The sequence below is a fragment of the Eleutherodactylus coqui genome, chromosome 2 (genome assembly GCF_035609145.1).
Source record: "Eleutherodactylus coqui strain aEleCoq1 chromosome 2, aEleCoq1.hap1, whole genome shotgun sequence".
Classification (NCBI taxonomy): domain Eukaryota; kingdom Metazoa; phylum Chordata; class Amphibia; order Anura; family Eleutherodactylidae; genus Eleutherodactylus; species Eleutherodactylus coqui.
The window spans coordinates 14,142,158-14,169,359 of record NC_089838.1 but is presented as its reverse complement, the minus strand read 5'-3'; the positions used below and the strand labels follow the sequence as shown (position 1 = coordinate 14,169,359).

At 42.6% G+C, this 27,202-nt stretch overlaps 1 protein-coding gene across 1 annotated transcript in view; it reads right to left on the bottom strand.

The window, feature by feature from the left end:
• The window catches only part of SLC6A7 (solute carrier family 6 member 7), a 73,493-nt gene extending 47,959 nt beyond the window's left edge, over positions 1 to 25,534 (bottom strand). The window contains exons 1-7 of the mRNA XM_066589189.1: positions 25,436 to 25,534; positions 24,683 to 24,709; positions 16,237 to 16,420; positions 2,587 to 2,718; positions 2,228 to 2,462; positions 1,902 to 2,040; positions 143 to 277 (exon numbers count right to left, since the gene is read on the bottom strand). Of these exons, the coding sequence (XP_066445286.1) occupies positions 143 to 277; positions 1,902 to 2,040; positions 2,228 to 2,462; positions 2,587 to 2,718; positions 16,237 to 16,420; positions 24,683 to 24,709; positions 25,436 to 25,534 (951 nt within the window). The remainder of the gene's footprint in view (positions 1 to 142; positions 278 to 1,901; positions 2,041 to 2,227; positions 2,463 to 2,586; positions 2,719 to 16,236; positions 16,421 to 24,682; positions 24,710 to 25,435) is intronic.
• Between the last annotated feature and the right edge of the window lie 1,668 nt (positions 25,535 to 27,202).

The following is a 27,202-nucleotide window of genomic DNA, read 5'->3' as shown; positions in this document are numbered from 1 at the left end:
CGTCGGTGATACAATTGAATTTCCATGTTACGATCTACAGTAAACCATAATTCTGTTTCTATCATTTGCCAGCATAGGCTCGTGGGACACGGCGATCCCTACTTTTAGTACTAAATATTTATTTTAACCATTTCCTATTTACCTTTGAAGACAGCAAGTGGTCAAACTGTGGTGTGAGATAGAACTTGACTCCGATCCACGCTCCATCCAATGTCACACCGCGGATCAACAACATGATCAGAATTAAGTATGGGAATGTTGCTGTGAAATAGACCACCTAAATAGAGAGAGAGGAACTGGAAGCCGCTCATTTGAAAAATCACTAGAAAAGTACAGTTCTGATGTGAGATACGTCTGTAAGGATGACGGCTGGCCACTAGGCAGCAGAACTGGATTTCATTATAGCAGTTGCCTTTCCTGCATATCAATTGTGTCTCCCAGTAGTCATATACTCCGAGGACTTGAGGTAGAGCCAGACAGACAGTCGGATGAACAAATATATGAAGCACATATCACATGAATGGGCAGATGGTAATGCAAAAAGAAACACAACCTGTCAAAACTTATCCTTAAGACTAGCTCTTCCTAAAGATACTTTAACATGCAACAATTATCGCTCAAAAGTTGTTCAAATGGCCGAAAGTGAGCGATAATCGTTACATGTAAAAACGGGCAGTCACGCACTATTCATTAAATTGTCATTTATCATTGGTTTTTAGCCGGAATAAAAACCATCGTTTGATCATTTTATTTTTTCCATTCCAATGGAATTCTGAGCGCCTGCAGGATGAGAGTTGTTTTGCCTTACATACATAATGAGTACCCGATTTACTCATTATGTACTCTGCCAGGAGGAAACAATGGACTCCTGTCAGGCAGATAACCATGGCATAAACACACGCCCAGCTGAGCAAACAACTCGTAGAGGAAATGCAGATGATTAAAAGCCATTATGTGTACATGTAATTTTATTTAAAAATGTTGGCAGTTTGTTCAGTCGTGTGGTAATCCTTGTGTTTAAAGGGCCTTAAGTCTCTCATTAATCAATTTCAGACAAAACCCTAACACCAGACACCACTGTCCCTGAGTGACCCTCAGATATCCCTAATGACAGCTCTGTTTAAAACACTGACCCTTGGAAACAAATGAGACAGCACTTAGGACACATAGATAAGAAAAGCACACTGAACTAGAAGCAGACAGGACAGGTACAAACTGGAAATAAATGAAACAAATTACAAGGCCAGGAGTAAGGACTGGACTACAAATAACCACAAGAACATAACAATGCTGACAGGAAAACCAGTATAGACTAGTAGCAAAAAACTAGATGCATGCAAGTAATACTGGAAATGAATGCACATAACTTACATGATAATCAGTACCATACTGCAGAAGCCAAGAATATTTAAAGGGAGGCTAATCAATTAGGAATCCTCTGAGCTGAGCAGTGTGGTCAGCTGACACACCAATGGATCACCCGTGGAACAGTTGCATAGCAGCTACCCCAACAACAAACTTAGAAAGCAAGAGATGACAATGCAGCATGAGAATTCTTGCTGATTGTAACAACATCCATTGTGGTCTATGTGGTCATTTATCTTAGGGCACCAAGAATAACTGAGAATAGTCTTAGTGTATTGTAAATTTAAGTGCCAAGTACCCAAAATATCCACAATCCCAGCGCGCTGTCACGTGTCGTCTTTTATACATGCTTCCGAAAACAGGAAGGTTCAACTAACCATTGTGACAATGGAGAACTTCTGTGTCTCTGCTACTGATGGTGAGGAATATCTGGCAGCCTTCTTGGGTTAGTTTGTATCCTCTAGGATTTTCATGTCACCCTCCCTCCCCCCAAAAAAAAAATCACATGGAGTAATCTAGTATTTCATAATCCATACCTTGCCTGATGACTTCACTCCTTTAAGGATGCAAAGGTACACAATGGTCCAGGCCAGGAAAAGACACAGACAGAGATTCCATCGAATATGTCCTGGATCCCCAATTCCAGAACTCCCTTGTATGTGAAGAACGTAGCGACTTCAGTGGAAGCATTGACCGTAGAAATCACAATATAAAATGGATAGGTAGATATTATTGATAATGTTTGGTTACTTTGACAACTCTCCACCACCCAACATTATCAGTTATATCTCTGTCTAGTTCTGTGTTTGGTCACTAAGAACAATAAACAATGAAGACCATTTTAGGTCCTCTCTACACTCACCTCCAGTATTCTTCACTGGGGCTGACCGTGCTGCTGATGTTGACTGTCATTGAAGAGTTGCTGCCCCGAATCAGATGGTGGTCCAGACAGAGCTCAGTATTCCACCAGTTTCCACAATGTTCCCAGGGCAAACTGCTGGTCAGGGAGGCGAAGAGGTAGAATAATACGTAGGCTATTATCATGTTGTAGTAGATGGCTACCAGACCAACAATTAGCAGCATGCCCATGCCAACACCTTTGGAGTAGAGACAAAGACATTAAAGAGTAAACATTTTTGCAGGGGGTAAATTATAAGCCCATAAGATTCATAGTAGGCCATGTATTATAGAACAAAAGGCTGCATATGAAATTGCACTCACCTTTGAAAAGGGGGCTTATTTTCCACACAGCCAGGGGTCCCAGGCTGGAAAATTGACCTAAGGCCAGTTCCATGAAGAAGAGGGGGATTCCACAAATGGCCAACATGATGAAGTATGGAATTAGAAATGCCCCTGAAAGAGGACAAGTTTTGTTACAGTGCAGCTTGGAAAACTTTAGAGATTGCTTGGCATGACATAAAAGGGGTTATGCCAGAAAGACAATGCCTGCTCATATGCCCACTGCTTGGGACACCCCTCTGTGACCTGGAATGGAGAGCATTCAGGTCACAATGGGAGAGCAGCTCCCATTGTAATGGACCTTGCTCATCTGAATGTCCATCCTATAATATTACATTTCCCTCTGCAAGGAAAATGCCTAGCTGGCAGTGGCTTCCCGCAGCAGAATCACCTTTGTGCCAGGAGCAGACCATTCTGAAAGGGTTTGTGGTTGTTGGCAGAACCCCTTTAACTAATCAAGGACATATTTGGTGGTTTGCCTCTTCTGAGTCTATGCATAGTTCATAAACTAAGAGCCAGTTTCTAGCCTTCCAGCTACGCCTGACACCACAATCTAGATCAGCATGTTTAAGATCATTATCTTGGACAGTTTTGAGACTATGCATGATTAAAGGGAGGGTTCAAGGGATATTCCCATTTCAGAGTTTTATAGGATATAGACAGGATGTGCCATAAGAGTCTGATAGATGCAGGTCCACTTCTTGAGTTAGGCTTCCCACCACCCCTGGCCACTCTGAATGTAGTAGCCAGGTGCGGTCAGGAGAATGGAGCTAGCCAAGGGGCCTGCACTACATTGTTTCCGTAACCCACATGGAAGTTAATAGGAGTTCAACAAACAGTGTAGCACAGCGAGCTGCACCATTTCCACAACTTGTGAGCTGGGGAGACAGCATGGATCGCTGAACTATGCTGTTTGTAGAACTCTCATTGGCGTCTATGGCAGTTAAGTAAGCAGCATACCTTAACCAAGCTCGACTGTTTCCATAAATCTAACCACCATACAATCAGTGATGTTCTGTTCTTGGCCAAAATACAAACGATCCTTTAAAGTGGTTAGTGTAAACATGTGTATCAAAACCGGCTAATATTAACTACTTTGTTAGATTCACAAAGATGTTGAGTTGCCTCCATAAAATTCTTTTACCAGTTATTTAGAGGAGTCCTCTCAGGATCACGTGACCAAATCATCCTAAAATCTGCTGGGCCAATAGTTACTGTAAATCCCAACAGGCCTCTAAACACATAAGATTGTTGGCCCATCCAACCAAGAGTTTGGGTGACTTTATCTCTTTACAGTCCCTAGTTGTCTGCCTTGACTGACGGATGATGTAGAGCAGGAACAGCAGAGGAGCGTCAAGGTGCTACCTGGTGACCGGCCAGTGGTTTAAAAAGTGTAACGGGATTCTGGTGGGTGTGGTTGGTGTATTCTAAAGTTGATCTTGCACAGCTAGGAGTTAGAAAGCTCCATGAATAGGGACTGTTGAGACCCAGTAGTGTTTGTAGGCTGCAGGCATCTGAGAGCAACTTCCTGGAGGCGGAAATTTGTTTTCTGCAGAACCCGTGGTATCTGTTTGCCCCAACAGCATCCTCTGGAGGTTTAGGAAGGTGTCTTGGAGACAATCGAACCAAAACAAGCCAAAGTGTTCTCAAATATATGTTGCTGCACCAATGTGCTTTGTAAGTGGCAATCCAACAAACCAAGGCCATAGCTTCAGCCGTGCATGCAACTGAGCATTTGCTCGACAGCACCCAACAGAGGTGGGTCCTCAACTCACTAGCTAGACCTTCTGTCTTTTCAAAATTGGCAAATTGAGCTTCGATCCTGCCTGAGGCACCCAAGGCTGAGGGTCCTCATTAATGGCTTTACAAGTCTAATCAGACACTAATCCAAGTTGTTGTGCCATCTACCACAATCCAGATTTTTAGAACCGTGAAAGATGCCCTTGTTGCAATTTAAAAAAAAAAAAATGTAGCCAAGCTGATATTCCTGATAGTATCCCTGTGTGATGAGCTGTGGGTGGAGATGCTATTCATGTCATCACACTCTATTACTAAATTTGGAAAGACTCCTACAAATGTGAAGGAGGCCGTGTCGGTGACCGTACTGTAAGGAAAAAGAACATGTCACACGGATCTACTGTCAGCTTTTCCTTTCCACCAGCTCCCAGCCGCATTGCTCAGCTGATTTCCTCTTTACCTTGTCTCTTCTTTCCTACTGGGCTCTAAGGAGAAAGCTGGCCCGTACATAAGACATTATGGACACTAAAAACAATTGAGCTATTTTACTAATGTATATCTGAAGCATAAACTGCATTACTGCTATGTTTACGACACACATAAAGTGTGAGGCTATTAGCATTTATATCTGTAGTCAATATCCCATTAAAGCACCCTTTTCATCTGTCTAATGCCTTTTAATTAGACTGCATAGCAGGATCCCGCTCTCCCAAAATGTATTTAGAGGCTTAGACCTAAAAAGAGGGGCAGTCAATGGAAGCCATCCGTTCTGCGATACTTCCGCTGTGAGCACTGCAGAACCACGGCGAGAATCCGCGTCACCGCCCAGCGCCCGGCATCATGCGCTGCACTGCACATGCGCGCCGGCCCGCCAGGCGAGACACCCGCGGTGGGTCCACAGAGGTGAGTAAAGGGTCTCTGGGAGGCGCTGGGTCTGATTCCATTGCAATATTTCGCAGACGGAATCTGACCCGGCCGTGGGCATGAGGCATTAAAGGGGCCCCTCCAGAATGTTCTATGTTTGTCTCATGTCACTGTCATGTCAGTGTCTTGTTTGTGGAGTACATTAGGTATATGTGTATTAGGTGGTTGCAAGACTGAAAGGTTTAATGTCTGGTATGTCCTGTCCTGTCTGGAAAATGTATCGGTTTGTGTGTATAGTTTGTGGTCATGTGATGGTGTTAGATATATGTGTTTACAGACTGCAATGCAGGGGAGTAGTGGAGTCAGGAGTTGCAGAGAGAAGGAGTATGGCCCGTTGTTCCCGCCTAGGCCTAGTGTGAGTGACTGGCAGGAGAGAGTGAAGGAGTGTCACTGGGAGAGTCAAATGCCTACAGATAACTGGGACTGTAGAGATCCAAGTACCCTGTGAATTCTTCCTGTGTCACTGTTGTAAAAACTGTTTGAGCTATTAACCCCTTGAGAGGCACACCTGGGACCTGCAGAGCACAATGCCATAAGCTTGGCATTGTGCTCTGCCTGCACAGACCCACACAGAACAGTGCAGGACTTTAAAAAAAAAGAAGCAGGAAGATATTACCAATCTGCCAGCAACTTCCCGCTTCAATTTTCAAACTCCTGCACTGCTTTGTTTACAGGTTGCGAAGGAGACCATCGACTTGTCAGAAGCAAGCCGATGGTCTCTATGGCAGGGAGAGGTGGTGCTTGACTGTCAGAGGATAGTCAGGCACCAGCTCTTACACAGCAGAGAATTGAGAAAACCTCAGATCTCTGCTGTGTTAACCCTTTACATGCTGCGGTCTATGCGACTGCAGCATGTAAAAGGGCTTTCACCATCGGACCCCCGGAATGTGATTAGTGGGTCCTGATGGGTCTCTGTGGAAGTCCCGTAAAGGGACAAAAAGTTTAAAAAGTTTAAAAAAAGTTAAAAAAATTATAAATAAAATAGAAATAAAAACACTTTTCTCCCTTTAATTTAAAAAAAATTAAAAACAAAATTGCACTTGTGGTATCCCTGCATCGTAATGACCCAGAGAAGGAAGTTAGTACATCATTGAACCCCTTAATGATGCGGCCCCTTTTTTTTCTCTCCTTTACGTTTTTTCCTCCCCCTGTTTAAAAACTCATAACTCTATTTATTCATCAACGTCACTGCATGAGGGCTTGTTTTTCAATTGTGCTATTTAAAGTACCATGTAATGTACTGAAAAACTTTTACAAAATTCTAAATGGAGTAAAATGAAAAAAACAAAACGTCATTCTACCATCTTTCAGTGCGTTTTGTTTCTACGGCGCACAAACTGCAACAAAAATGACCTGATAACTTTATTCTATGGGTCAGTGCGATTACTACGATACCAAACTTTTTTTTGCTGTATTTTTTTTCAGACATTTAATTTTTTTAAATTATTTTCTGCTGCATCTTCTGCGCGCAATAACTTTTTAATTTTTTCGTCGACATAGCTGAGCAAGAGCTCGTTTTTTGCGAGATGTCCTGTAGTTTACATTAGTTTACTTTTTGATCGTTTTTTATTGCATTTTTTCTGGGAGACAGGGTGATTGAAAAAGTGCATTTCTGGGGTTCTTTTTTTTTTTTTTCGGACTACGTTAACCATGCAGGGTAAATAATGCACTACTTTGATAGATTGGACTTTTACGGACGCGGCAATACCAAATATGTATTTTTGCTTTTATGATTTAGATTTTTTTTATTATAGATATGGCAAAAGGAGGGTGATTTAAACTTTTATTACTTTTTTCTTTTTTTTTTTTTTTTTTAAACTGCGAAAAAGTCACGAAAAAGAAAAAAACTATTACAACTTGGTATTGGCATAATCGTACCGGCCTGTAGAATGATTTTAATATATGCAGTAAAAAATAAAAATAAAAAACATGCCAGAATTGCAGATTTTGTTAATCTTGCCACTAGAAAAAATGGAATAAAAATTGGTCAAAATTTTACATGTTCCTAAAAATTAGATAAATGAAGACTGGAGTTCATCCCGCAAAAAACAAGGCCCTCTAGGGCTCTGGCAATGGAAAAATAAAATTGATACGCTCTTGGAATGTGGAGACACAAAAGCAAACCTTTAAGAAACAAAATGTTTTAAATGTACAAAAATAGCAAAACATAAAAAACTGTATAAACTCGGTATCGCCGGAATCGTGTGACTCAGAGAATAACGTTATCACACTATTTATTCTGCACGCTGAACGCCATAAAAATGAAATAAAAAAAAACAAATGGCAGAATTTCTTTTTTTCCCCCCAATCTCCCTACAAATTTTTTTACAAATGTTATGCAATACATTATATATACCCAAAAATGATGCCATCAAAAAGTACAACTTGTACCGCAAAAAAACGAGCCCTCATACGGCCGGGTCAGTGGAAAAATGAAAAAGTTATGGCTCTTGGAGAGCGACTGGAAAATTAGTTGAAATTAAATGATTGGCCCATTTAAAAAACCTGCCCTGGTGGGTCTGACAGGGGGGTAAAAAACCCGCCACTCAAGGGGTTAACCTTGCTATTTGTTCAGTAAACGAGCAGAACCGAACGGTCCCGGTTCCTGTTCAGAAGAGTATACTTTGTGCGTAGACTTCTTTATTTCTCTGGAATTTACATGTCCAAAAATCCACCGCAGAGGACAGAACGCTGGCGTTACGAGTGACAAATGGACTTAAGGTAACCCCTGTGATCTTCCCCAGCAGTAATGAGGTCGGGTCCCGAACTAGCCTTAGGAAAGAGCCCGTGACAAGGTTAACATCTCTACCCCGCTGTCTCCTCGTCTGAGGGCCTGCTCCTCGGATGCTGCATTTGCGAAGCAAGACCATGCAAACGGTGTTCCTACTGCTCTAGTGTAATCTGATTAAAGTAAAAGATATAGCTAGTCTGACAGATTCCTTTGTTCCTCATCTCAGCTAAGATGATCACGCAAAGATAATCGCAATAACGGCGTAACGACTGAACGATTTAATGGCATTTTTAAATATATTAAAGGCCCATTTACACGGACCGATGATCGCTCAAACGACAGTGTGAGTGACAGCTTTGAGCGATCATTTTGCGTAAACTATTAAGTAGCTGCTTAGCTACTTAATAGCTTATTAGCGTGCAAATGAAGCCTTTAGCTGAATGCAGTTAATAGCTGAGGGCTCTTATCTGCTTTCAGTTCCTTTGTTCTCCACGGGGAAACAATGCTATCAGCACCACCTGCGGAGAACTACTGAAAAGGCCGAAGGACGATTTTAAGGTTGGCCTGAATTTAGTGATCAGCTAAACTATTAAGTAGCTACTCGGCTATTTAATAGCTTATTAGCGTGCAAATGAAGCCTTTAGCTGAATGCAGTTAATAGCTAAAGGCTCTTATCTGCTTTTAGTTCCTTTGTTCTCCACAGGGAAACAATGCTATCAGCATTACCTGGAGAACTACTGATAAGGCCGAATGACGATTTTAAGGATGGCCTGAATTTAGCGATCAGCTAGCGGTGCACGATGGTCATGTGGTTAGATGCAACGATGATCGCTCAAACGATCACCTTTTAGCGATTTTTGAGCGATCATCGCTCTGTGTAAATGGGCCTTTACTCGCACCTAATAATCTGTATTTTCCCTCATTAATTTATGTGGAGAGGAGGCGGAGAGGGGCGGGAGCTCAGAGCACTGCTCTTCCAGTCTCCTCCCCCTACAGAGAGGGACGCCGTATATCAGCCGGCATGAATACGGGGCCGATGTACAGTTGTCTGAATAAGCCATTACGCTGGGAAAAGAATACAGCTGGTTCTATTTAGGCATTGCAAGTCATACTGAGGATTTCTGCTGATCAAGGGATTTCCACGCTGCAGTGTATTTAGTTGCCGTTACGCCGCAGCTGCCCGTGGGAACGGCAGAAAATACACGGTTAAAGATCGTGACTTGATTGCAGCTCTTCTTCATTCGTGCAAATCTTTTACAGTGCGTAAAGGATGCATTGGTCCATACAATGGTAGAGGTAGAGAGAGGCCCCAGACAAAGGCTTCTGAAAACATCACATAAAGGTAATTTTCCTTGTCTGGGGTCCACTTGCTGCGGCAATTTGGTAAAGGGAGATACATTTAGACACCCCCTTACGGGTAAGGCGTTTCCTATTCTGAGTAGATACACTTGCGATACTAGCTTTGTGTTCTACCTACTGACCTGCCCCTGTGGGTTAGGCTATGTGAGGGAGACTATTCGGGAGGTGAAGAGGAGAATAACAAAGCACAAAAGCATTATACGGACTATGGATAAAGAATCGCCGGTATCTAGGCATTTCATGGAATATAGACATTCCGGGAATCAGCTGCGGTAGCGGGTCATTGATCATGTTCCGGAGCTGAGTAGAGGAGGAGACCGAATATTATTGCTTCAACGCCAAGAATTGAGGTGGATCCATACGTTGGATACCAGAGGTCTAAATGTAGAATATAGTTATTTGCCGCATATAGATATTAGTATGTTTTTAATCCTATGTATCATCTGATTGAGGCCTTTTTGGGCAGGATGCACACTAATTTCTTGCTTGTTGCTTTCAGATCCGCGGTTCCTCTGGCTTCCAGGTGCTGGCATACGGCTATGGATGTGCGTGGATCGACACTGTATTTGTGACTGTATCCCCTCTGTTTATACATTGCACGTATTCTTAAAATTTGGGTTTATGTTGCTATAATAAAGAGTATGGACACTAGAGATGAGCGAGCATACTCGCTAAGGCACATTACTCGAGCGAGTAGTGCCTTATTCGAGTACCTGCCCGCTCGTCTCTAAAGATTCGGCTGCCGACGCGGGAGAGCGGTGAGTTACGGGAGTGGGCAGGGAGGAGCGGGGGGAAAGAGTGAGAGAGAGATCTCCCCCCTGTTCCTCCCCGCTCTCCCCCACTGCTCCCCGCCCCCTCGAATCTTTAGAGACGAGCCGGCAGGTACTCGCATAAGGCACTACTCGATCGAGTAGTTTGCCTTAGCGAGTATGCTCGCTCATCTCTAATGGACACATTTAAATTGAAGGCAATGCGTGGTAGTGCGGGTCATATCCGTAATAATTTACATGTTTGTGTATGGTGACGTGAACATGACATTGGCACAAGGAATTTGAGTTTTGCCCTATTGGCTACATTGGAGGCGGCCAAGTAAAGGACAAATCTTCTTGAACTCATAATACAATGAGATCTCCTGGGTGAAGGCATACCTGTTACTCTGATGATATACCAATTGTTCTAGTGCTATCATCTATAGTATGGGCTGCTATGAATGCATCAAAGAACCTTTTGTCACGCAGAGGAGTTCATCATCAGCTCTGTGTATGGAGGTTCATGGGGACACCTACGCAGGCGCAGTAGCCCTAGATGGGTGATTAAATGCATGAAACGAAGACCTGAAGTTATGAGTGACGTTGGGATAACAATGCGAGACTGAGTATTTGGCGCGTGCGCTGGAGCACATGGAGAAGTTGTTGCCTTTTCCTTTTGTTAAGTGTCAGTTGTATCACTAGGGACTAGAGATGAGCGAGTACCTGCCCGCTCGAGCCTGAAGGTTCTGGGGCCGGCGGTGGGCAGGGAGCTGCGGGGGAGAGCGGGGAGGAACGGAGCGGAGATCTCTCTCTCCCTCTCTCCCCCCTGCTTCCCTCCTGCTGACTGCCGCTACTCACCGCTCCACCGCCGCCAGCACCCGAACCTTCTGTCTCGAGCGGGGAGATACTCGCTAAAGGCAATGCTCGCTCGAGCAATTGCCTTTAGCGAGTATACTCGCTCATCTCTACTAGGGATGCTCGCACAGGCGCAGTAACCCTGAGAGACAGGGGGATATGTATCGCTAAGGACGCTCTCTCAGGCGCAGTAACCCATATGGGAGTGAGTTAAAGCATACGCGGGATGAGGAGAACCTGGTAAGATGACGTAGGAGCGCCGGGGGGTAGTTTTGATGCATGCGCAACTGGTATACGGAGACGCCAATGTTATGAGAGACTTTGGACAGTGGCGATGTGGGCACCTGGGATCCGGGTGGAGGTGTGGTTCCTTCCAGCCAGATGAGTAAGTAACATGTATATGGTACAGCTGCATTAACTTTAATGAATGGGAGGAGTGTTGAAGTGCTCCCTGGATTGGCCATGATGACTTATGTTTTGGGTTGCTTGTAATAGCTTGCATGCTTGATAAAGACCGTTCTACGTTCGAAACATCGCGTGTACTTTTATCTGAAATAGAATAGAAGCCTGGTTGCATGCGCCACGAGTCGTCTGCTGCCGTTCATATACTATTGGATATCGCAGTGATTGGGAAGTTGGAGTCCAGTCCCTTGGATCGGCTTTGCAGACATCCAGCCTCCCCTGAGAAGGGTGAAATTCTACTGTGCTGTTGGTGGCTGAATGTACAACACATACGGTCGTGTGAGAGACGGCCACCTTTGCATCCATCGGATGTCTGTCTCTCTGCAATAAATTGGTTCCTGATGGAGCCGAGCAGTCAACAGAAACACCTTGAACCAAAAAGAACCAAGATAACACTATCCAATTGTACTCCTATATAAGACATATGACAAAGTGAGAACTGGACTGAGCCCCCCATTCAACCCGGATGCATTCCAGAATTCATTTTTTCCATCTTAACCCTTTGCAATCCAATTTTGGATTCAGGGTTTCCTAGGGGGCTTTCTCTTTCTGCCATTATACACTGGCACCATCTGCTGGCTTGAGCCAGTACTGCAGTATGGGACATGCTAGAGAGGCCCCCTGACAACAGAGCGACCGGCAATATACAGTAAGAATACCCTGCCGGACGTCTTCCGACATCGGAGCTGTACAGCCTTCAATCAGAATGTCTTCAGACGTCAGACAGTGGATTAGAAAGGGTTAAACTCAAGGATCTCCTATAGGAATTACTATAGGTAACCATAAGATGTTGGTGAGCTCTTTGCCATCGGAGTTCCCCCATGATCTATGGATTAATCATCATCAGTCTGAAATTACAAAAAGGTGTCTGAAGTCGCATCCATCACTCCACTCGGATGTTATTTTCCTATAGTAGGGATTGAGGGTCCCTTTTTCCATGTGAATTTGGTGAACCAGCGCCGTACAGCCTCCAACTATCTAGTAGGACTAATACCGTGTCCTTTGAACCCTACCCTACCACGCCGGGTCTTCCTATCCTAGACATGGGAATCCTAATTAGGGGCACTTCTTATATAAGCCCCTACTGATTAAATACATGATTTAAAATACAGTAATGCAACTAGAAAGCAATCCATCTACATTCTATTCTCTTATCCCAATGAGAAGACATCTACAAGGGTGGTGGGAGCAGTTTAACCCATATATGTCTATTTACACTTGTGAAGCTCAGAAATATAGTTTTAACTTACATTATTGATGTATAGACTAAATAAAAAACTCAGCGCTCCAGCGGAATTAAAGGGGTTGTCCCGCGGCAGCAAGTGGGGGTATACACTTCTGTATGGCCATATTAATGCACTTTGTAATATACATCGTGCATTAAATATTATCCATACAGAAGTTATATACTTACCCCCTCCGATGTTGGCGTCCCCGTCTCCATGGCGCCGACCGAAGCCTTCTTCTGGCTGGATTAGACGCGCTTGCGCAGTCTGCTTCTTCTGTCCCGCTGAAGGGGACGCTCCAGCGTGCTCGCGCCACACAGGTCTTCTGCACATGCGCAGAAGACCTCTGCGGCGCGAGCACGCCGGAGCGGGACAGAAGAGGGCAGACTGCGCAAGCGCGTCTAATCCAGGCAGAAGAAGGCTTCGGTCGGAGCCATGGAGACGGGGACGCCAGCACCGGAGGGGGTAAGTGTATAACTTCTGTATGGCCAATATTTAGTGCATGATGTATATTACAAAGTGCATTAATATGGCCATACAGAAGTGCTTAACCCCACTTGCTTTCGCGGGACAACCCCTTTAAGTGAAAGAAATTGAACATAACAGTTATGCTTGAGAAAGGCGTTGCATCAATAAACTACTGTTGCTGTGGAATTGGAACATCTCCTGAACATTCTAATTCACTAAATGCCTTCTTGGAGGAGGGGTGCCTAGGACAAGGCATCCCTGTGAAGTATGTTATCCCAATCTTTTCAATTTTTTTCACTTAATTCCGCTGGAGCGCTGAGTCTTGTATTTAGTCTATACATCCTTTGTTCCCTCTGACATATATATGCTGAGAGTTAACCCATGATGCTCTCCCGATGGGATGTCAATAAGACTGACGGAGCCCTCCTAAGGATGCCCAGCTGATCAATTACCTTGCTTGGACTGAGTCACGTACCGGGTTTACCGAAGGCTACTCCAGTCACAACCGGGTGAGTCCCTACCTTTCTTTTTTTTTTTTTTAAATCAGTATTTATTGAAATTTTTCATATAAACATACATACAAACACAGAATGGGTCTGAGCACGGTATCCACCCAGCTCGTCAAAACATAATATATGCTCTTAGTGAAGCAAATAAAAGCTTGAGCTAGCACGCAATCCCAATGCGGGAATTAACTTAAACGACACGCCAGGGCACAAGAAAACATTTTCAAAAGGAGAGATAAACAACGACGTAGACCCCTTATACATAAGAGAAAAGGGGGAAACAAACGGGGGCAGGGGCTAGGGGGGGCAAGGAAGGGGTGGGAGTAAGGAGAGGGGGGGAGGGGTTGGGTTGGGTTAAAAAGCTCAGTCTGCTCCATGCGGTTTAACATAGAGCGTATCAGAGAAAAGGCGGTCAGCGGATGAATTCCAGAAAGGAGAAGCCTCTAAGAGGGGGGGAGACGGCGGGGGGAGTTGGGATTACGTGGAGGCCCAAAGTACTTACATTGTACAGGGTCAGTGCAAGGATCTTAGGTTGTCGTCTGCTCCACGTTGGCTCCAGGACGGACGTACCCCACTGCTCGCCAGGGGGCCCATGTCTCAATAAATTTATCATGGGTCCCATTCGCCCAGCTTGAAAGCTCCTCTAGGTTAGCGAGGAGGTTAACTCTATCCCTCCACAAGTCGACAGTGGGAGGCTCTTTTTGTTTCCAAAGCAAGGGAATTAGGGCCTTGGCAGTGTCCAATAGCAGAGCGATCAATTTGTGTTTGATGGGGTGAAAGGTAGAGGTTGGTCTCCACAAGAGAACCACCCCAGGGGAGAGCGACAGACCAGGGGAAAGCTTTTTCAGAATCTCGCCCACGTCTCTCCAGAAGGGGGATATACGGGGACATTCCCACCATATATGTAGATATGAACCAGTATCCATCTCCCATCTCCAGCAACTGTCTAATGTAGCTAGTTTGTGGTCATAAAGCCATTGTGGGGTTCTATACCACCTTGCTAGAAGTTTGTAATGTGATTCCTGAGAGGTGACGCAAGGAGAGAGGCCAAACGCAGTCTTTAATATGAGCTTAGTCTCACTAGGAGATAATGCTATATGAAGTTCTCTCTCCCACGAGGTGAGGAAGGCAGGCTTCGCAGGCTTTGAGGGGGAAATAAAATGTTTGCGGATGTAAGATATTTTTCTAGAATTGGGGGAAAGCCCCTCAATTACCGATTCAAATGGGGTGAGTGGTCTGGGGGTTTTGTGTGATTTCAGAAAGTCATTTAGGACTTTCAGCAGATGGGTAGAGACGAGGAACGAGAACGTGCGACCCGGGAGAAGGTCCTCTAGGGAGGAAAGGGGGGCCGCATTTGCTAGGGACAAAGCATCTTGAAATTTTGTACCGTCTAGGGTCTTCCAGACTCCCGCGGAGCAAGAGTCTATCGATAGGCCCATGAATCTATGTAATGCTGACAGGGGTGCAAATGGGGAAGGACCAGGGGTGAGAGTCTTCCCTAGCGTTGCCCAGGTTTCTATTACACCTCTTAAAAGGAGGTTGCTTCTCTGTCTTTCCCTACCTCTCCCCCGCGGAAACCACATATCCTCAAAGAAGGTGGGACCGTAGGCTCCCTTAGCCAGGGACTGGATCATAAGGTCCTTAATCGGGTGGACCAGCTCTAACCAGTGGTTGAGCTGGGTAGCCAAATAAAGCTCCCGGGGGCATGGCAGGTCCACTCCACCTTCCGATCGCCTCTTGATGAGTAGACAGTGAGCAAGCCTGGGTCTCTTGCCCGACCATAGGTATCTGGAAACAATTGTGCATAGAGCCTTGAAAAAACTGGAGGGGATGTGGATCGGAAGAAGTCTTATTTTTTATAGGATAATAGGGATAATGTAAGATTTTAATATATTTTTTCTTCCTAGCCAAGATATGAACGGGAGATCATAGGAACGCAGTAATTTTTTAATTTTTGGCAATAGTGGGGGGAAGTTAGTCTGGTACAGGTCATCGGCTTTTTTTGTAAGCTTAATGCCCAGAAATTCCATGTTTGTGTCCGACCAGGCAAGTGGGGATCTATTTTTAATGGCCTTAAAGCGATTGAGAGGTATTGAAATATTTAAGGCTGTCGACTTGGCCAGGTTAATTTTAAAGTTGGAAAGGGTTCCAAAGTTCTCAAGAAGGGAGATGAGATGGGGGAGGCCAGATTCTGGATTTGTAATGAGGAATATAATATCGTCTGCATAGGCAGTGGCTGTGAGGGTCTCTCCCCCTACTCTTAGTCCTTGTATCAGGGGGTCTAGTCTGATTTTTTGAAGGAAGGGTTCAAGTGCCAGTATGAATAAAGTAGGGGATAGGGGGCACCCCTGCCTCGTGACGTTATTTATATTAAATGCGGGGGAAAGTAGTCCCTACCTTTCTTGATTATAATATCCTCATTATTAATCCTAATCTCCATCTTCCCCATTGGAGCGCCACCTATTGAACCTTGTTTTTTAACTTAGATTATTAAAAGTTAAGTTTTAGAGAATCATTCAGTGAAAGCGGTCGTGTGAAAGAGGCCTAAGAGGGAATTTCTAATAAAGATAATCAGAATTAATAATAATTAATGGTTAATATAAAAAAGTACTTACCTCCTCCATTGGTATAAGCTCTGTATGGAAACCTCCAGACATTGCCCAGGCCAACACAATATCCAATGCAAGACAGCAGAAAATCTAACTTTCCTGTCCAGTTCCCTCGGTCCTCTGGGTATTCCATCTCCAGCTCCGCATCATCACGGTCACTAGGGCTCATCAGAAGATCCGGAGTGACAGGCTTGGGATGACAAAAAGAAGCAAAAGTCAAGGATAATTTAATGAATGTAGAAAATGATGTCAACGAATTAAAGGCTTGTGCATACTGTGCGTACGACATGATGACCTGCTGAGAGCTGTAATACGGCACCCATAGATATCTATGGAGCCATACAGTGCATACAACTGACATGATGACCTGCTGAGAGCTGTAATACGGCACCCATAGATATCTATGGAGCCATACTGTGCCTCTGTGCAACATTGGACCGTAGCAGTGTGCCATCAATGTCGCAGGTGTGTGTAAAGGGGTTTTCTAGCTGCCTGGTCCAAATCTCTGGTCAGTGACTTCTCGTGTTCAGAGCTTAATGATTGGGTGAGACCTCTTCTGATGAGGTTCTCAGGATAGGTCATCAATAGTAAGTCAGAAGGGGGTTATTTGTATTGGAGCCTTCTTCCGCATCAACTGTTCACCAAGCCAGTGCACTCATGCACTGAGAAGATATCTACAGTTAGCAGACAGCTCTATTGCCACTTCAGTGGTCAGGCTTGGTATTACATGCAAAGTTCCAATGTGAAGTTGGCTGGCCTGTAATACCAAACTGGGAAACGGAGCTGTCTGCTTCCTGCAGAAGTCATCTCCATGCACAAGGGCACCAGCCCAGAAAACAGCCAATCAGCGGAAATCCCACAAATTGTGCAGATTTTTATGCGGCCTTGGATGGGGAACTGATGCGAATTCTGGTACAGAGTTGTCTATTTGGTTTTCTTCCAGCCACGACCCGCCTCTGCTGCAACCCATAATCAACTTTTCAGTGCCTCCCATAGTAATAATGTGCCGGCTGTGGTAACCTCTTCAGTGGCCCCACTTAGTAATATGGCCAACAAGTATTGATTGTGTTCTTTTACACGGAGAGATTATTGTTCCCTTGTCCAATTATGCAATCACTGAACGAATTGTTGGAAGCATTTACGTAACCCGAAATATAATTGGTTGACTATTTAGGGAGTGCGAGGTTCTTTGCAGGCGAGCATTTGATATTTCAACTCCTTTCCAACATGCTCCTTGGTTGCCGAGTCCAATGAACACACATAAATATGTGTGGATAGTCTTTGTGTAAACCCTCGCTGCTGCGGGAGCCAATCAGCATTCAGGGCACACCTCCTTAAAAATACGCTGCAGCGCAGAAATTCTCTGGTCAGCAGAAATCCTTGGTATGGCTTCTAATACCTTCAGTAGCTTAAATAGCGGCAGCTGGCTTCCTTTCCAGGTGCCGGACGCAGGTAAACTCCCTACCCCTCCCTTGTTTTTCAGCTCCCATAGAAATTTATGGGAGCTTCCTATGTTTTTCATCAAAAGATAGGGCAAGGTGTCTCGTTTTGACGTTGTGTTTTTTTTATGTGCCCAAAAATTGCTCATGTGAATGCATGCATTGGATTCCTAAGTTTTTTCAACTTAGCTCCAAGTGCTGCGTATATATGCTTGTATGAATGAGGCTGTAGGCCGCTTTCACACGCACGAATATGAACCCCAATCTTTTGAATGGGCTCATACACTTAAAGCTCCTGGGTGCCAATGTGAAACCTGTAACAGGACCCCAACTATAATGCTTTCTTCATAGTACTGTGCTCCTCATATGGAGAAGTGAGGCCTTATGGACCCCCTGAGGGCTCAGTCACACAGGCGTTTTTTTGCCCGATTTGCAGATGCGCTTGCGATCTGCAGATATATATACCCAATACTTTGCAATGGGATCGGTCACATGGCCATTTTCTATGCGGATGTGCCTAGAATTATATGACACAGCAATTCGCAATACAGCCGGCTGCATTGAAAGCAATGGGTTGCCGGCAAGCGCTGTATTAATTTTCAGGGAAGGGCTTCAAATATAAGCCCTTCCCTGAAAACCATCCAAAAAAGTGTAAAAAATATATACTCACCTTTTTGCAGCTGCCGGAGTTCAGCCACGTCCAGCCGGCTCTTCTCCTGAACTGCTTTCTGTAGTATTCAGCAGGAGGGGATTTAAAATCTCCGCCTGCTGAATGGCCTGCCTCTGATTGGTCACAGCCCTCAGCCAATCAGAGGCAGCTCTCACTCACCCATTCATGAATTCATAGATCAACAACTGCCTGTTCACACGGGTCGATTGTCGTTTGACTGAATGACATAAGGGACTGAATTATCAGTCGCTGGCAGCATTTACACGAACAATAACACTGTGCCACCCCATATTTTGTAACTGATAAGCAGACAGGCGGCTCATAGTAACTTTAGTGCGCTGAATTCAAATATGATATCAGTTTTTTTCTGCCACATACAGTTTTTCAATTATGGGGAATAATGTAATCCAATTGCCGTTGTATTGTATTTTTTGGAAATCTTCCGATACAATTAATCCATGAGGCTCGCTATTAACCATGCTTCATAACAAAAGAATAACATAAGTGATTGCACAACTATTTCACAATCACGGTTACACACCGCGTGCTGACTGAACACTATAAGGGTAGGTTTATGTAACATATAGGGTAGGTTTCAACGTGACGTAAACGCTGCGGATCATCCACCAGTAAGCTGTAATTAATGTGTGTTACAGGTCATTGGTTAGACTAAACAAAAGAATCAAATCATAAAACAAAAATGCATGTTTAGTGTCGCTGTGTCCCTAAAAGTCCAATCTATCAAAGTAACACACTGGTCTGCATGGTGCACTACATGTATCAGAAGGTCCGGCACTTTGTATCTACTCTGTGCAGGAGTATACACCAAGCAGCCACCCCCCTCTATATAGGAGGCTGTGTGAGTGGCTGTCTCATCGGTGTCCCTCACAGGTGTAATTGGCTCCCTCATTTGGCATATGGCTGCCTGCATGCTGAGGTTGGTGCCCATGTTTGCCCTCCTGTCTTAGTAAGTATAAGGCCGTTTTCAGTGATTGTTTGTTTTTATGTTTCCCTTTCTGTGATACCTTTTTATAAATGAGCCCCATTTTCTCCAGAAATGCCAATCGAACACCCACAAGGGCTGGCCCCAACAAACAATGCACCCATGGCGGGAAATAGGACATGAGTTATTGACAAACATTGGACTCCTGAAAACGAGGGCAGATCCACAGGAATGGTGAGCCGCCAGAAAGGTTATGCTCTAAAGGTAAAACACTCTACAATTATTTCCTTGACTTTTCTAATATAATAGCTAAACATAAATAGTGGCAGCACAATGAGACCCGCGATATGAAGCCGCTATCTAGACTCCAGCTGTCAGCACTCCTTTCTTCATGAACTGAAATGTGATATGATCCGATATTCAATTAAAAGAATATGTGGTTAAAAGGCCAGGAAATGATAGCAAACAGAGTGATCACATAGGAGAGAGCCTCATATCTAATTATAGCAGGAGACATCGCTTTATTAGCTTTTATTCTGGGTTTAAAGATAGCAAGCTGTAAGAGAACTCAGGCCAGGAAACCAGCATTATACCCAGCCCCGGAATAAAGAAATACACAGATAAATATGAGATAATAGATAGATATGAGATAGATATGAGATAATAGATATATATATAGATAGATAGATAGATAAATAGATAGATAGATAGATATAACATAGATAGATAGATATGAGATAATAGATAGATATGAGATAAATAAATAGATAGATAGATATGAGATAGATAGATAGATAGATAGATAGATAGATAGATAGATAGATAGGAGATAGATAGATAGATAGATAGATAGATATGAGATAGATAGATATGAGATAATAGATAGATAGATAGATAGATAGATAGATAGATAGATAGATATGAGATAGATATGAGATAATAGATAGATATGAGATAAATAAATAGATAGATATGAGATAGATAGATAGATAGATAGATAGGTAGATAGATAGGAGATAGATAGATAGATAGATATGAGAGATAGATATGAGATAATAGATAGATAGATAGATAGACAGGAGATAGATAGATAATAGATGGATAAATAGATAGATGGGAAATAGATACATAATAGAGAGATAGATATGAGATAAAAAGATAGATAGATATGAGATAGATAGATAGACACATAGAGAGATAGATAGATACATAGATAGAGAGATAGATATGAGATAGATAGATAGATAATAGATGGATAAATAGATAGATGGGAAATAGATACATAATACAGAGATAGATATGAGATAAAAAGATAGATAAATATGAGATAGATAGATACATAGAGAGAGAGATAGATAGATAGATAGATAGATAGATGGGAGATAGATACATAATAGATAGATATGAGATAAAAAGGTAGATACATAATAGATAGATAGATACATAGATAGAGAGATAGATATGAGATACAGAGATAGATAGATAAATAGATAGATAGATAGGAGATAGATAGATAGATAGATAGATAGATAGATAGATAGATAGGAGATAGATAGATAGATAGATAGATAGATAGATAGATATGGGATAGATAGATAGATAGATATGATAGATATGAGATAGATAGATAGATAGATAGATAGATAGATAGATAGATAGATAGATATGAGAGAGATAAATGGGAGATAGATACATAATAGATAGATAGATATGAGATAAATAAATAGATAGATAGATATGAGACAGATAGATAGAAGATAGATAGATAGATAGATAGATAGATATGAGACAGATAGAGCACTTTGCATTGTAATATGGCAGCAGAATGTATATATAAATACTCATCACACGAGGTAAATCAGATGTTGTTAGTATGTCTACATTTCCATGGAAACAAAGCAGTAGACTGCAGAGTTGTAGAAAAACTTGCTGGTAAAAGGGCAGCCCGGCAATTTGTGAGAGGAAAAAGATGATGGAAATTTTTCATTTAGAATAACCAGATTTGTCAGCGCTGACATCGGCTTGCTGATAGGAGAATTTGTACCTAAGGGAAAAATTATTTGCTAAGAAACATGTCTTTATCTATCTATCTATCTATCTATCTATCTATCTATCTATCTATCTGCCTCATATCTATCTATCTATCTATCTATCTATCTATCTATCTCCTATCTATCTATCTCATATCTATCTAGAATGTGTATGGAAGAGCGCTCACTGCGGAGATGCCAACACTGTGGTGGTCCTGCGAAATATTCTATAGTTGGAGGTCAATCTTCTCAGATATAGCCAGGAATGTATAGGTGCTCCAAAGAAATCTCATATCACTGATGAAACGGCAGCCAGAGGATACTCCATTCACAGAGTGAAGGAGACAATAAAATGGCAAGACAAAAAGAGAAAAACTCCTCAGCGCTCACACCAATGTAATGCATACAGGTATAGGTGAAAACGGATGAAACTTACTCGGTGGAGGCGCCTATAGCCCAGGCGCCTCCCAATCCAGGATTAGCTTGTCGCACGGGGATGAAAGCCAGCAGCAGCAGAGATGTTTTCACAACTTTTATTACGTGCAATCAAGGTACACAACGCGTTTCGGCCTGGAGGCCTTTTTCAAAAAGGCCTCCAGGCCGAAACGCGTTGTGTACCTTGATTGCACGTAATAAAAGTTGTGAAAACATCTCTGCTGCTGCTGGCTTTCATCCCCGTGCGACAAGCTAATCCTGGATTGGGAGGCGCCTGGGCTATAGGCGCCTCCACCGAGTAAGTTTCATCCGTTTTCACCTATACCTGTATGCATTACATTGGTGTGAGCGCTGAGGAGTTTTTCTCTTTTTGTCTTGCCATCATATCTATCTATCTATCTATCTCTCATATCTATCTATCTGTCTATCTCATATCTATCTCCTATCTATCTATCTATCTATCTATCTCATATCTATCTATCTATCTATCTATCTATCTCATATCTATCTATCTCATATCTATCTATCTCATATCTATGTATCTCATATCTATCTATCTATCTATCTATCTCATATCTATCTATCTCATATCTATCTATCTATCTCATATCTATCTATCTCATATCTATCTATCTATCTCATATCTATCTATCTATCTTTCTCATATCTATCTGTCTCATATCTATCTATCTATCTATCTATCTATCTATCTATCTCATATCTATCTGTCTCATATGTATCTATCTCATATCTATCTATCTCAAATCTATCTATCTATCTCATTTCTATCTATCTCATATCTATCTATCTATCTATCTCATATCTATCTATCTATCTATCTATCTCATCTATATCTATCTATCTATCATCTATCTATCTATCATCTATCTATCTCCTATCTATCTATCTATCTATCTCATATCTATCTATCTATCTATCTCATATCTATCTCTCTATCTCATCTCTATCTATCTATCTATCTAACTATCTCATATCTATCTGTCATCTATCTATCTATCTCATCTATATCTATCTATTATCTATCTATCTCCTATCTATCTATCTCGTATCTATCTATCTATCTTCTATCTGTTTATCTCATATGTATCTATCTCATATATCTGCTATCTATCTCATATCTATCTATCTCCTATCTATCTATCTATCTATCTATCTATCTATCTATCTATCTATCTATCTATCTTCTATCTATCTCATATCTATATCTATCTATCTATCTATCTATCTCATATCTATCTATCTATCTATCTATCTATCTATCTATCTATCTCCTATCTATCTATCTCCTATCTATCTATCTATCTATCTATCTATCTATCTATCTATCTATCTCATATCTATCTATCTTCTATCTGTTTATCTCATATCTATCTATCTATCTATCTATCTATCTATCTATCTATCTATCTATCTCATATCTATCTATCTATCTCATATCTATCTATCTATCTTCTATCTGTTTATCTCATATCTATATCTATCTGCTATCTATCTCCTATCTATCTATCTATCTATCTATCTATCTCATATCTATCTATCTCTCAATCTTCTATCTGTTTATCTCATATCTATATCTATCTGCTATCTATCTATCTATCTATCTATCTATCTATCTATCTATCTATCTATCTATCTATCTATCTATCTTCTATCTTTCTCATATCTATCTATCTATCTCATATCTATCTATCTATCTATCTATCTATCTATCTATCTATCTATCTATCTATCTATCTCATATCTTTCTATCTATCTATCTATCTCATATCTTTCTATCTATCTATCTATCTATCTATCTCCAAATGACCTCCTGACAGACGCTGTCAACGTGGATGTGAACTGAGACAAATATTGTCTGTCTGCATTTTGTAACCTGGAAGGAAAATAAACCGGCAGAATCTACAAATTGTCGTTATTTTTCTGTATAAACTCATTAAAATCGAGATGTGCTCGGTTGTTATAGGAACCGAGAGCGATAATACTTCCTTTATTTTCAGGTCATAGGAAATGATATAGCTCCGGGGTCAGCGGGAATAACAGACGACGGACTCAGTAAATATTGCACTGATTAGATATCGCCAAATGAATGACTTCCAATTCCTGACAAGATTTTTGTGACAAACAACAGACGTGGTCGAGTTGAGGTATTACTTAGCTTTAGGGTGTCAGTAAATAAAAAACACAGAGGACACACCGTTCCATCATGCCGGATGTGACCCCAGCTCTGCTACAAGTTCTCAAATGCCAAAAAGGTTGTCCTTCTATTAACTATCCAATAGATCGGCATTGGTTCCCTCATCTTTCCTGAGCTACAGTTAAGGGCATTACAGATATGCTTTACTGCAGCTTCGTGGGCCATAGACACCATGGATGGGAGAAGAAGACCCTTTGACTTTTGTGAGGGAGTCTTGTGGGCATGCTGTGCGATCTAAGTGCAGGAAGCAGACAGCTCTGTTCCCACTGCATTAACCCAGTTTGTTATTACAGACATTGCCTTCATTTCAATTTAGACTTTGCCTCTAATACCAAGCCTGGCCACTGCAGAGGGAGTGGAGCTATCTGCTTCCTGCACACAGGTCAGCAAGCATGCCCACTATACTCTCCCATAGAAGTTCATTGGTCTCCTCCTATTCATTGTGTCTATGGTCCATGAGGCTGCAGTAAGGCAAATGTATGAATGCTCTAAACTGCAGCAAGATGGGAGTCCCAGGCAGTTGCCTAAGCTGCAGACTACGAAGAGACTAGAATTAGCTGGAGAAGTCATCGAGGTCTGGACCAGATAGAGAAGAAACAAAACAAGTCCAAAGGATGTCACCCATGAGTCACTCAATGTCATTGTGTATTCTGTCTCTGACTGCACCACATCCACCGGCGTACCGCTAGAGGTTGCAGGGGTAGCAATAGCAACCCGGACCCATTGCAAATTGGAGCCCACAAGCCTCTGACATATACTGTATCACTGTCGCGACCAATGGGGCAGCTGTGGGGTTGCACTCAGGGAATGGAAGGCTGTTACCTGGGGAAGCATTAGCCAATTTCACACTGCAGACACCCCGGGGCAGGTGGTCCTCACTTCCAATGAGAGACTGCAGTTGTGATGATATGTACTGCATGTAATCATATATGTATAGCTGGTATAACTTATACCAGGTGTACATATATAATTAAACAAGGAGATATCCAGGTTATACCAGTGCAGCGTCCGAGGAGCAGGCCCTCAGCCGAGGAGACAGCGGGGTAGAGAAATGCCATGTCACGGGGCTCTACCTTCTCCCTAAGGGTAGCTCGGGACCAGGCTTCCATACCGACAGGGGAGATCAGGTATTAGTAGTAGTGATGAGCGAGTATACTGGCTAAGGGCAATTGCTCGAGCAAGCATTGCCCTTAGCGAGTACCTGCCCGCTCGAGACAAAAGGTTTGGGTGCTGGCGGCGGACAGGGAGCTGCGGGGGAGAGCGGGGAGGAACGGAGGGGAGATCTCTCTCTCCCCCCCGCTCCCCCATGCTGACTGCCGCTACTCACCGCTCCCCCGCGCCGGCACCCGAACCTTTTGTCACGAGTGGGCAGGTACTCGCTAAGGGCAATGCTTGCTCGAGCAATGGCCCTTAGCGAGTATGCTCGCTCATCTCTAATTAGTAGCCATGCTTATCTGTAGTCCTGTTTGTCACTCGTGATGCCAACATTCCATCCTCTACGGTGAATCTTTCAGATGGAATAAAGTAGTCCACGCACACAGAGTGTCTTTTCTGAACAAGAACCAGGAACATTCGGTCCTGTCCATTTACTTAAATGATGATAACAGGATAACAATAAAACAGTTCTTACAGTGGTGAAGTGGGGAGGATTCACGGGGTATTTGTACATCCACAGTCCTAGTTATCTGCAGGAACTCACTCTCCCAGTAATTCTCTTCTCCTGTCAGTCACTCACTGGCTTTCTCACTCTCTGGAGGTTTCTCTATTTCTCCAGACACAGGCGGGTCTTGCACTGCTTTTCGGGTCCGGGTTCATTCACTCTTTAGTGATGACAGCCAAAGGGAGTTCCTCTGAAAGGCTGGGCCCAGGCGGGACCAGTGGACCACCTCTCGGCCTCTTCCATGTCTCCCTCCTCTCTATCTTTGGAACTCACTAGCTTCTCCCTTCTGAGGCTGGTATCCCTAGAACTACTGGGCTCCAGGGTGACTACACTTTTATATCTCCCACAAGACAAAACAATACATGTTCCAGACATTAACCCATTCATGCCTGCAGACATCCAATACACATACATCTGATTCATTCCACATTTAGGAGATTACACAAAACAAACATAAAACATGTATTTTGAGAGACTGGAGGGGACCCCTAACTCCGGGCCACTACACCAGCATGGTCTATATCATTATATTGAGGATGTACATCTCCCTGTATATACGGTAGTGATATGTACCATGCTGGTATAACCTGGATATCTCCTCTATATAATTATATATGTACAGCTGCTATAAGCTATATATCCTGTATGTAATGATATTGAGATATCAACCATGCTGATATACCCTGGAATACCACTATATGCAGGAGATGTATGAGGGCTTCTGCACACTTGTGCTTTTCTTGCACATTTTTTCCATGCGATATCGCTGCGTTTTTCCCCCCCCGATTGTCAATGGGACTTTCTAATGTTAAAAACGCATCTCACAAAAATCGCAAAGCGCCAACTTGCAATGCGTTTTTGACATTAGAAAGTCCCATTGACAGTTGGGTGAAAAAACGCAGCGATATCGCGTGAAAAAAAATTGTGTGAAGAAAAACGCAAGTGTGCAGGAGCCCTGACTTATATAATTATATACAGGAGATACCCAGGTTATACCAGCATGCCCCATATCACTACATGCAGGATGTATAACTTATATCAACTTTACATATATAATTATATACAAGAGATACTCTGGTTGTACCAGCAAGGTCCATATCATTATATACAGGAGATGTATAACTTATACCAGATGTATATATATAAATATATACAGGAGATACCCAGGTTATACCAGCAGGGTCCATATCACTATATACAGGATATATCATTTATACCAGCTGTACTTATATAATTACATACAATAGATACCCAGGTTATACCAGCATGGTCCATATCACTATATACAGGAGATGTATAACTTATACCAGCTGTATATATACAATTATATACAGGAGATACCCAGGTTATACCAGCAGGGTCCATATCACTATATACAGGAGATGTATAACTTATACCAGCTGTATATATATAATTATATACAGGAGATACCCAGGTTATACCAGCATGGTCCATATCATTATATACAGGAGATGTATAACTTATACCAGCTGTATATATATAATTATATACAGGAGATACCCAGGATATATATCGGCATGTTCCATATCACTATATACAGGATATATCATTTATACCAG